Source organism: Canis lupus, chromosome 15 (assembly GCF_011100685.1).
Source record: "Canis lupus familiaris isolate Mischka breed German Shepherd chromosome 15, alternate assembly UU_Cfam_GSD_1.0, whole genome shotgun sequence".
Taxonomy (NCBI): domain Eukaryota; kingdom Metazoa; phylum Chordata; class Mammalia; order Carnivora; family Canidae; genus Canis; species Canis lupus.
The window spans coordinates 64,067,720-64,080,409 of record NC_049236.1 but is presented as its reverse complement, the minus strand read 5'-3'; the positions used below and the strand labels follow the sequence as shown (position 1 = coordinate 64,080,409).

Sequence of the window (12,690 nt, the reverse complement as noted above, 5' to 3'; positions counted from 1 at the left end):
GGGGTCCCTCTTCCTAACAGGGTCACTTGTCCTGAGCACAGCATGGGCATCGCTCTAATTTTGCTCAGATATCCCCTCCTCTAAACCTGATCACGTAGAGCAACATCCCAGGCAGTTCCCGCTCTATTGAAATATTGACTCGCGCTTCCTCCAGGCGTGTTTTCCTGTCAAACCATTACCTTCATGGCATGCCAGAGTTCATGGGCATCGTAAGATGGCGGCGGGTACATGAGGCCAACCATGACGTCTTTGAAGTGATCTGAGAGCTTCTCCCGCAGGTCCCCAATTAAGTCCTATGGATGGAGGAGCAAAGACTTTTATTATATTAGTTACCAATTTTACAAGAGAAATGGGATAATTACAGAAAGTCTTCTGACTACGATTTCCTTTTCTATGCCAATATGAGTTGTAGGAACTGATGGACTTGAGGGTCTGAGAACGCCTGATGTAGTCGCATCTCTGCATGAGAGGTCATCCACAGGGACACTGCGGTCACGTAAATATGAAATGATCTTCTTTCCCTAATCCCAACACCAACCTGTTGATCTCATTATGAAAATAAGTAAAAATTTGAAGCTGAAAAACATCGTGGTTGAGAGTTTAGTTTTCTTGCGTGGAATTAATGAAGCACTAGACCTTAAATCGAGCATGCATCTTATTTTATCATTGCAGTTCAACGATTCAATCAACTTGTGTAGATGAACTGAGTAATCCAAGAACTTTCATCAAATAGCTGCATTAATACATTTTTGAAAAAATATTGAAAGTTAAACCCTTAAGGAGGAAAAACAAGCGTGTTGAATGTTTGTCCTTGGAATACATATTATGAAAGCATGATATTGATCATTTTAATTTTGACTTTTGTTTTGCCAGTGTAGAATGGGCATTTTAAAATCATACATGTTAGGGGCACCTGGGTGGCTCAGTTGGTTAAGCGTCTGCCTTTGGGTCAGGTCGTGATCCTGGGGTACTGGGATTGAGCTCTGCATGGAGCCCCTGCTGGGGGGATCTGCTGCTTCCCCATCCCTCTGCCCTCGTCCTCCCCCCAGTCCCTGCTCATGCTTTCTTGCTCTCTCTCTCTCTCTCAAAAAAATAAATAAATAAATAAAATAAAATAAATAAATAAATATTTAAAAATTAAATATTAAAAAATATATGTTATATAAACATTTTTTGCAATGTTACAAAGATATTTGAAAGATATTTAAAACTTAACATTTATCACCAAGATATATAGAGTACATTCAATTTTATTTAAAAAATATGCAATATTTTAGTTCTGAGGTAACTCAACAGGATTCAAGTGAAAGATGATGAGGAATAATAAGCTTTATTAGAATAAAAGATAGTCATAATTTTAATTTTATTTAAGATAATCTGACAGCACCATTCCTACATTGTGGGTTTTCACTTTTAGTAAATAAAAGCACTTATCTGTAAGTTGGTAACTGGTAATACAGAGAGTCTGAATCGAATTTCTGCTAGGGTCAGTGACTCCGGTGCTTGCAGTATATACAAGAAGCATAAGATCCCTTCTTCTGTAGAACTTATATTCTATTTAATTCCCCCCTTATGCACCGTTGACCATTTCCGATTTCTCTACCAAATACTTGTTAAGGTGACACGAGCCAGACACTCTTCTAGGTGGTGGGACTACATCAATGAATAAAACATATATAAACATATGAGCTTATGAAACTCACATTCTCATACACTCAGGAGCTCAAAAATTGTGTTTGAATGAAAGATTGCGGTTACTCAACACATTTGATTTAATACTGTTTCCAAGACATAGTAGGTTTGGGAGAAACGCAACAGAGTCTCTGTTTTCAAGGAGATTCACACTCTAGAAACCCAGAGGTGACATTTTATATGTCGACTTGGTCGGGTCACAGTACCCACACGTTAGGTCACACATTATTCTAGATGTTTCTGTGACGGTATTTTGTAGATGAGATCAGCATTTGAATCAGCAGGCTTTGAGTAAAGCAATATTCTCCACAATATTAGTGGCCCTCATCCAGTCTTTAATAGAAATAGCTTTAATAGAAAAAGCCTAACCTCCCCTGAAGAGGAGAGAATCCTACAAACAGACCAGCCTTGGAATTGGACTGCGGCTCTTCCCTGAGTCTCCTGCTATGGGTTTTGAGTTTGCCAGTCACTGCAATCCCATAAGCTAATTCCTTAAAATCTCTCTCTCTCTCTTTAGCTGGACGGACAGAGCTAGCTCATGCCACCTCCTTAAACAGCTTGCCATTGCTCTAATGAGGACGTTTGAGCACCTTATCCTATCCTTGCTATAAGGTCCTACGTGATCTGGACAGGGAAAGAGTGAGGGACAGAGAGACTTCAAGGGGGAGAGAGATTTTTTCCCCCTTTTATTAGACCTGTGGGAAGAGTAGATGTGGGTCTGGATGGTGCAGAAGGACCGGGGTGGGCTGGACGTGCTGAGCGTCTGGGTGGCTCAGGTGAACCAGGCCTGCGCGCTCTCTGGTGAACACTCTCCCCAGGGGAGCCCCATCCCGTGGGGCCTCGGGCTTCCACGGGCGGCCAGGGCCCTCAGAGGACTGCTGTGATGAGAACCCCCCAGTACCCCGATGCTAGGGACCCTCTCCCAGGCTTGTCTGTAAGGGGCCAGGTGCAGGCCGCCTGCCAAGCACACGGGCGTACGTGTGCATATCGTGTGGGTCCTGCGTGTCTGGACAGCCCTGACTAATCCCTTCGGAAGGTCGGTCGGTGAGGGAGGAGTGCACCGCGGGGGCAATCCTTGTGTCTGCTTAGGTGTGTCTGCACACGCGGGTGATAAGTCCATCTGAAGGACTGCAAGACCCACTGGAGGAGAAGAGGAGCGTCAGATTAGACTTGCAGCACAGAATTATGTGACAAGGGGACCTTGCTCCTGCAGGAACTCGGGACCCAGGGCAGCTTTTGGTGGCCAAGGAACTCTAAGCCTGTGTTCTATTAAGGCACAAAATAATTACAGCTTCTTAAAAATGATATTTTTTTTCTCAATATGCATCATCAAGAGGAATGAATTTTGATTAATATTCTAACTTTGAGTTCTACTCCTTAAGAGATTAAAATGTAATAACTTTTTATATGAAAAAAAACCTTGTGCCCTTAAAATTATTTCCACAAATAATTTCCCATTATTATGTTGTTCTAAATATCTAGGATGCACAATGGTCTCTCCCAGATAAAATATTATGAAAATGCTTTTTTAAATCAGATATTCATGCAGGAGATCTAGGAGTCTGCGATAGATCTAATAACTGCTTTTTGTTAATGAATTACAAGATAATTTTAATCACTCTTTGTCATTTTTAAGTCAATCCTACCTTGCATAGGTGTTTTAAGGGTGAAGTCAAGCAGGTGTGGTACTTGGGTCTTGATACCCTACGCTCAAACTTCAACTTAGCTGTTGGGATCGTGCCTTCTGTCCTAGACACGCAACCCAAGGACCTAACCCCCAGCGCTGCCATCCTGACGGGGCTCTCTTGGCTTCCTCAACCTTCCGCCCATTCCCTCCCCCCACGCCCACCTGTAGCTCTTTCCCAACAGTGAGGTCCTTGCCTACTTGTACTGACACATGATGGAGATATTCCCTTCAATATGTCTGGTAATGTGCTTCCACGTGAATTTGTTCTCTCCGTACAATGCAGTAAACTTTAAAATATATATGGGGAATCCCAGATATTTGAAAGTCAAAAAAAATATTTCTGGATGATTCAAGGATCAAATAATAAATCACAAGGAAGTCAAAGAATATGTTGAATTTAATGAAGGTGAAAAATACATGTTAAAATTTGTAGGATGCAGGTGAGACTGTGTTTGAAGATAAATTTTTAGCTTTAAATATTTATTTAAATATTAAAATATTTATGTTATAAGAAAATATAAATATTTATGCTAAAATATTTATGTTATAAGAAAATATAAATATTTATGTTAAAATATTTATGTTATAAGAAAATATATTTATAAGAAAATATTTATGTTATAAGATATATAAATACATATTTATATAAATATATAAACTTTATATAAATTTTATATAAATATATAATTTTATATAAATTTTATATAAATATATAAATTTTATATAAATTTTTGTGAACTTATAAATATAAATATATTAAAATATTTGTTATAAGAAAAACATATGAAATAAATGACCTAAGATTCCACATTAAAAAAAAAAACTAGAAAGAGTAAATTAAATTGAGAATAAGAAGGAAGAAAAAATAATAGGATCAGAGACCAGTAACATAGATAATTGATAAATATTAGAAAGAAATGTGTGGGAAATATCAGAAAGGGAGACAGAACGTAAAGACTGCTAACTCTGGGAAACGAACTAGGGGTGGTAGAAGGGGAGGAGGGCGGGGGGTGGGAGTGAATGGGTGACGGGCACTGGGTGTTATTCTGTATGTTAGTAAATTGAACACCAATAAAAAATAAATTAAAAAAAAAAAGAAAGTACCAATAAAACGTCTGATTCTCTAAAAAAAAAAAATCAGTAATGTTAATGAAGTTCTAATTAGACTGATTAGAAAAAAGAGAGAAAATACAAAATATCAGTATTTGGTATTTTAGAGTGTCATGTACAAATACTACAGACATTAAAGGAAAAAGAAATTTTATGGACACGTTAATGCCACTAAATTGTAAAATTTAATTGAAAAAGGCCCATTTCTTGAAAGATACAAATTATCAGAGAAAACTCAAGCAGAATTTTACACTCAATCTGAATTTCCTTACAGTAATCAAGGAGATTGAATCAATAATTAACTCCACCTTGCCAGTCTCTAGACCCCAGTGGAATCAGCTATAAAATCCAATATGTAAAATATGTCAAAAGAGTGACATGTAACGACGAGATAGGATTTATCCCAGGAAGGCAAGGTCAATTTACACTTGAAAAAATCAATAAACTCAATTCCTTGTAAGTAGAAAAGCTGCAAGATATCAATAAATGTAGCAAAAGCTTTTGAAAACGTTTAACATATAAGCATAGGAAAAACTCTTAGGGAAGAATGGATAGAAGGAATTTCTTCATGTTGATAGAGGGAATTCCTGAAAACTTTAGAGTTGAGATGACGCGATCGTGAACAGTGAATACTCCTGCCCCAGGACTGAGAACAAGGCAGAGATACTTGCTCCTAAGCCACTTGTATTCGTGTCACGCACGACGTACACACCCAAAAAGAAAAGCTAAAACTGTGAATCTTGCAGAAGAAAGCGTAGGAACAAATCCTGGGTCTTGGTGTAGCAAGGAATTCCTGGATAGAGTACGTAAACGTAGCAATCCACACGTGGAAAGAAAAAAAATGATGCATTTCACTTCATCAAAATAAAGACTTGCGTTCTTCCAAGGAAACCACGCGTGTTTGGTTTCACACGTCCGACAAAACACTTGTGCCCAGAAGGCATAGAAACTTCTTAAAACCCAATAATGCAAAGACGACCTGATCAAAACATGGACCTGGGATCTGCGCTGTTAGCTAACCTAGGAAATAAGCAAATGAGCGCTAAGAGCGGAAAACGATGCTCACATTGGTCATCAGAGTAAAGGGAGTTAAAGCCACGATGCGCTACCACTGCACGTTGTTTGGGGCGTCTAAAATCACAGAGACGGCCAAAAGCGGGTGACAGGAAGGATGCGGACCATTTAGGGCTATCGTGCCTGTGAAAACTCATCAGGTTGTATTGAAATGAGTGTTTCTTATAAACGTGCAGTTTATATCCTCAATATTGTGGATTTTGAGTTTTATTTTAGCGTGTTACTTTGGCATCTGCGAAGCCGATGTTTCCTAAAGCTTGGATTGACGTAGCTCTTTCAAATAGATCCTTTCCTGCATCTATGGGCTATGCTAGTTAACACTCAGGTTCAAATGATCATTTAATTTAGTAATTTTCTGCATTTTTTTTCCCACCCTAGAATCAAACACCCCTCGTAACACTGGGGCCGCACAGCAATGCATCCTTACCTGGGGGGCAGCGGGGGGCGAGCGGGGCTCCTGGGTGGGAGGCCCTCCAGAGCGGTAGTATAGCACCTGTTTGGAGCAGGGGTGCTTGCTCTCCCCACCCCCGTCCCCGGCTGAGCATCGCTGGGATGGAGGGGAGCAGGACCCGCAGTTGCCCCTGGCTCCAAGTGGCCTGGGAATCTGCAGGTTCTCTGAGCGACTTTGGCCGCCGGTCATTGCAATGTCCCTTCCAGTCCGGAAAGCAAAGGTCCTCCTCGTGGAGATTTAAGCAGAGGAGCGTGATGACCACGTGGCCCACCAAGCGTCCCCGTTCCCACCTGTCAGGTGGTCTCTGCACGTTGGAACGACCCTAATGGTTCATTACCACGAGAACCAGAAGATCCCACTGTACAGGGGGCAAAGCCATGGCACGCAGAGCTCAGCTCGAGGAGCAAGTTCCACGTGGCCAAAGAGCAAGTGCTGGAGCCAGGAGTCCGGCTCCCCGTGTCTCCCCTGGACACGCGCCGTGGGAGCCGCAGGGGCAGGTCAGCCAGGCGGTGTGCACAGCACACAGGGCCGAAAGTGCTGTTTCACTCAAATCCGGTGCAGCCCCCCGAAGGCTCGGGTGCACGTGGACTGGGCGACCCCCTTCTACTGGGAGAAGACGGGGCGGCTGGCAGCCGACGGAGAGGCGCACACTGGGGTGACCCCTCCTCAGGGCCCTCCTCTAAGTGGGGCCGTTGTTTGCTTGCCACCCTGCCCTGTCCTCGCATCCATCGCTCCAGACCCCCACAGCCGGGCGACAGCGGTGTGGTACCCCCAGTCCGCAGGACCCGGCCTCTCCCTCGGGCCTCCTAGGTGCACGGTTGAGCCCGGGACGGGGCCGAGCACAGGGCGTGCGCCTCGCTCACGAGTGAGCATGTGAACTAGTGCAAGCATGAATGACCGATGTCCACCCAGACAAACCCCCCTTTTTTGGGCAAACCCCCTTTTACTGATTGCAGGTAGAGCATCGGGTCAGCGCTCAAGGGGACAACGGCTTGGGCCTCACGGTCCCGAGGCCACGGCTGGGGTGGGCAGGCCGTGGCCCGGCGGGTGCGGCGCGGGCTGGCGGGGCCTGGGGCACACGGCAGTGGGCTTCCAGGATTTCCGTGAAGGAGACCGTGCCAAGGCCCTCTAATGGCCTTGGGGTCTGGGGTTCGGGAGGGGAGCCTCTGGGTTGCATCCTGGCCTGCCGGCGGGGTGCTCAGCCCCTCGGCGCCGGCTCCCCTCTGTGACGCGCACCCAACGGCCCTGATCTAAGTCCAGGGACACGCAGCTCAGATGGAAAGCGTACGATGTTTCTGGGCCATATCAGACGTACTCAAGTGTCTTTCCTGTCCTCAAAGTGGATTCCGTAACTCGCTGCTGATAGGGAATGGCCGGGTCTGGACCGGCTCCCCCCGAGTCCTCTCTCCCTGGCTCTTTCTCCACGTCAGGATCGCACCTACTGTGTTATTTCCCTCAACGTTTGTGTCATCCAAGCGTCAGTAGCTTCTATTGTCTCAACTTAGCAAGACACCCAGAAGCAGGGGCTCTTCCGCCTTCTTTCCCGGCTACAGGGCTCGGCCCGGCCACAGTCATCAGCCCCCTCTGGGAAGGTCAAAGCCTCCGAAGGACCGTCCCTCCTGCGTCTGCCCGGAGCGACCCTCGGCACACCGGGCAGAGCCACCCCGAGCGCACACAAGTCCCATCAGTCGCTCAGAGGCCCGTCCCCTCCTCGCCCAGGGCCGGCCACCAGGGAGGCCGCCGTGTGGTTGTCCGGGAAGCGCACGTGGCTGCAGGGGCTCGCAGGTGTCCTCGGCCACCTCTGGGCCTTCATCTCCTGCAACCCCCCTCCCGGCCTCCCGCTCGCTGAGCCCGGAAGAGCGGGCCTCTGTCCACGCGGGGCCTCTGTCTGCCCTTCCCTCTTCCTCCAACCCTCTTCCTCTAGATGTCCTGGGAGTCGCCCCTCGCTGCCCTCCTGAGCCCTCCTGCCCTCGTGGCCCGGCCTTTGTCACACGATCTTAAATCCTACCCGGTTCCCTAGTACTTACTGCGTCCCTCACCAGGCCTCATCCTTTTCTCCGTGACGCTGTCACGTTCTAACATGACTCAGTTTACCATTTCTTCTATCTGTCTCACCAAGATGGGATGGAAGCTGCCTGGCGGCAGGGCCTTTGCCCTGGTTTCCTCGCCGCGATCACACCAGCCTGCAGGACTGTGCCTGCCACGGGGTGAGCCCGCTCAGAGTGGGTCTAAAATAAATAAGTGGAGCCCACTTGGGACTCAACACGTACCTGCGTGGGGTCATCCTTGGCTCTCCCAAGATGCTCAGGGAAGGGCCCTATCGTCAGACAGGTTTTCCGAGCGGAGGGAATCAAGAAAGGCAGGAGTGATAACGGCCTCGCAATGCGAAGTGTGCTGAGCGCCCTCCTGGGGGAGGGGGTGTGATATTATCAGGACATCTGAGAGGAGATCTTGCTTTCCGAGGGGAAGATAAATATTGAATAATATGCTTCAAGAGCTAAAACCTGCACGTTCAAGGAGGAGCCTTCAAGTAGGTGCTCCAGTCAAGGCCTTACGTTTGCACTTGGCTTTATAGAAATAGCCTCGCGGATGCAACCTTTGCAGCGTCACTCGCCCCAGCCCGGCCCCCTCTGCTTTCTTGTTTGCCGAAGATCTGCCCTAAAGGGACTCTGGGCACCGCAGTGTGGCCCGGCCGAAGCGAACGGTGCCTGCTCTTCAAGTGGAGCTGCTCTGGGTGACGCTGAAGCTGCAGATCACCCGCGGGGCCGCTCTTCCCGCTGCTCCCTTTGAACGGAAAGCGAAGTGGTAGTTTCTTCTTCCTCGTTCTTCTTACCTTTATATATAATTATGTGTAACCAGGGGCAGGAAGTAGACATATGACCCACATTTTGCTTGTCTGAGCATGCTCAGGGCGACATTTGTGTATGCTTTTAACTTATAGGCCTTTTCCTATTATCATAAAGAACCAATACTCGCTCTTTAAACCCTCAGTGATGTAGGCCCCTCTAAAGCGCGCCTTAGAATTTCTCTTAGCTCCACCTACCCCGATACTCATTGTATAAATACTCGCATAATTTTATATCGTATCATAAAAACATTTGTGCAAGCCGCATTGTCAGCTCACTGTGGTAAGTGAATATTCTTTTGAACAGCTCCACTTAACGGCCGTTTTCACAGTTTACTTAATGATTCAATTTTCAGCGGGAGTCTGAACTAATTTTTGTCTAGTGATGATGATAATACTTCGGTCTTCTGGAGAAACGTAGTATATTAAGTTTAAAGTCCTCTCCTCCAAACGCCACGTTAGGAGTAACATTCTTTTAAAAGTACGCTTGATCTCGGAATAAAGAGAAATCCCTGGGGGCCAACACCAGGGGATAAATGAAAACCAGAGGATAAGCAAATGAGCTGACCTTGGAGATGATCTTGCAGATGACTGGGGAGAGTAGGGGTTGGTTTTGAGAATGATTTGCTTTAGGTTTCAGTGCCCAGGATGGGATGTTATATGAGGACAAGAGAGCATTTATGGGGTCACTGTAATGCAAGGAACTATGAGGCTGGGAACCTCAATGGATTATACCCACAGTAAAAGTATGAAATAGGAAAAAAAAATATATCACCCAGCATTGGAAGGTGAGCAGAAAGCTTACCTTGCATTGTCTGGGTTTTAAGTAGAAAGATATTTTCCCGGAGACCTTCACAATAATAGAGCTGTGTCTCCCTTGGGCAGGATTCTTAAATTTATTCTACTGTATGCACAAGAACTGAGACCTCCATGAAGAGAAACCATCATCAAAGTTGATCCAGGGCTGGTGATTCTCCTGGGACACCAGGAAGAAGCAAATGCCAAACAAGTCAGAGATTCTCTGACTCTCCAGAAAAATAAAATAAAATAAAATAAATAAAATAAAATAAAATAAAATAACAATAAATAAAAATTTAAAAAATTTTAAAAAATCTCGCTAAAAAAAAGAGCATCACTTTAAAAGTTCTCATAACAAAAATATAGTATGCACTTAAAATCAATTTTCCTGGAGGATAGACAGTGGACTCTACATGTCGCAGAATTAAAACTTCATCAATTTGAGACAATTGGTAACAACAGGAAAAAACACTATGAAAAAATGACACCTCAAAAAGAAAGTAAATAAAATTCTAGAAATGAAAAAGTTCTAGAATTTAAAGACGTAATATATATTTTAAGGAGTAGCTAATAAACAACTGAGTTGGAATTAGTAAATGGGAAAACTACCAGAAAAAATTGTAAAAGATTCCGCAGAAACAGAGAAGAATAGACGATACAAATAAAAGGTTAAGGGACTTGGAAGACTGAATGGCAAGAACCAACTGCTACCGCGGGAGAGAATGTGGGCAATACCAGGGCAATACTATTTCAAATATCATATACTCTCTGAATCCTCAGTTATTTAGATAAAAATACACAAGCCTATTAACTAATACTGTGAAACTACAGAATATCAAAGATTAAAAAAAAAACTTTAAAACAAACAGAGTAAGAGGTAATCTACAAAGGAAGACTGTTAATGAAAGAAGGGATTTCTCAAAAGTTGTCCATGAAGGCTAGGAAAAAAATAAAAATTATATCTGCAAAGACCTAAGGAAAAGTAACTGGAATTCAGCCAGGAATGCTATAGCCATCTAAACTAATACTCAACAATAAAATGATAAAGGTATTCTTGAGGAGGGGACTGAAATCATACACCAATCATTTGTCATTTCTGGGAGAAAAAAATGCTAGGAAATCATTTTTTTTTTTTTTTTTTGAAAAACGACATTGAGACCAGAAACACGGAGTTGCGTATTTGAAGAAAAACAAACAAAGAAGTTGAAAATTATGAATAAAACTGAAGAGACATTAACCCATCAAAAGCTCAATAATCATTAAGTTGGGGGAGTATAAAATAAGGTAGGATAAAAATATTCAACAATAACAGTATACTGCCTGGAAAAGCCCCCAGCTCTTGGTTACCTGCGGCCCAGCCCGCGAGGCCACCGCCAAGACACAGCGGCACTGCCCCGGGAGCCATGCCCAGGGTGGACGCAGTACCAACCTTTCCAAATGTCAGCCTCCTCTAGACCAGCCCAAAGGACCAAGCCAGCGCCTGTGGCCAGAACAAAACGTGGCTCTGGCCACCGAGTCAGGAGTGCACAAGGTCGAAACACGGGGTCCGCAGGGATGAAGCTGCCACTTCTTGCTGCAGAACTTTCGGTGGGCCCCAGCCATGGAAGTCCGTGTGACTGAGAGGCGCACGGGTGACACACGGGGAGGAAATGTCCTGCTGACTGATGCAGAGCCTCTTGCTGTCCTCCCGTGCCTGCCTTCCTCTCCCCGCTACCCCAGCCTCTGCTGCTTTCCAAAGAGGAATGATCAGGAGTCGCACCAAGGTCTTGTCCCACGGTGGACGAAAGCATTCCTGCTGTTGGAGCGTGCTGGGCGGACTCTTGGGAACAGAAGGACCCAATTTCTTAGGAATCTGTTGGATACAGCTGCCAGGTCGCCGTTCTGTGTGGTCCTGTCGGTTGAAATTGGGGCTGCCTCCAATTCAAATGATGGGCGTGGGCAAGGTTTGCAGTGGAAAAAGGAAAACTACGGGAGCTTGTGCTCGAGGCCCTTTGGGCGGCTTTCACTCTTCTGCGAGAACAGCTTCCATGATGGCTACGGTTGGAATGGATGTTCATTGGTCTCCCCTGGGAGTGCCTTCACGTGCCAAGGGAGATGCTTTTGGTGGGAAACAAGCCGCACGTAGGGAAGGGCTTCTGCCTACAGCACAATGGGGACGGTTCAATGACCCCGATGACCACGATCTGCCGTACGTCTCTGTGACGGATGGCTTGTTGATGAGAGTCTCGGTCAAGAAGAGCCAGCATCCGACAGGTGCCTCTTGGTGTCTTAAAATTGTTGCCTTCGTCATACAACTATGCACAGCACTTAACCGAATGCTGATCTCTGGGGATGACTTGTTCCTGGTGATCTCATTTTGGGGAGTCAACTGTGATCAATGATTGGAAAGGTGGGAAGAAATCAACCAATCTCACCTAATGGAGACGGTACACTGAGGGTAACAGCTGGCCTGGGCCCAGGAGAATCATGGTTTTACATTAAAAAAATGGCAGCTATTCCTTTGGGGAAAACTTTAACCCCACTCTGCTTCTTGAAACAAGCTACTGAGTCAATGGAGTCTTTAGTCAATTGCCCTAAATGCCTTGACTGGTTTATTGATGGTTCAAATATGCTAAACCCAAAAGACGTCCATTGGGTGGCCGTGGTTGTTCAACTCAGCAATAGCAGTGAAGAACCAAAAAGGGACTTTTTATTTTTTTTAATGGGCAGAAATCAAGGCTGTTTTCCTAGTTCTGGCCAGTGCCCCTCTTGAAAAACTTTTTAGTCTTTCAACCCACTCTGGGTTGTTAGACCTATCACTTTGGTTTGACCCTTGGAAATGTACAGATTCCATATGAAAAAGGACTTTTTGGAGGGCTGTAATCTATCAAGACAAACGGTGGCTGCTGATGGGAACTTGGGTGTCCCTCTCACAGACGTCCATGGTGAGGACTCATTCCCTGCTAAGACCGACTCAAGCCTGCACTGCCCGTATTATAGTGTTGCTCCCGGATCCGTCATCCTCCTGGACATCAGAACACATGCACTGTCACA

At 45.2% G+C, this 12,690-nt stretch overlaps 1 protein-coding gene across 1 annotated transcript in view; it reads right to left on the bottom strand.

Annotated features, from left to right (window-relative positions):
• Positions 1-12,690, bottom strand: part of ANXA10 (annexin A10) — a 98,930-nt gene that overhangs the window by 27,719 nt on the left and 58,521 nt on the right. The window contains exon 4 of the mRNA XM_038559158.1: positions 180-293. Coding sequence (XP_038415086.1) covers positions 180-293 — 114 coding nt within the window. The remainder of the gene's footprint in view (positions 1-179; positions 294-12,690) is intronic.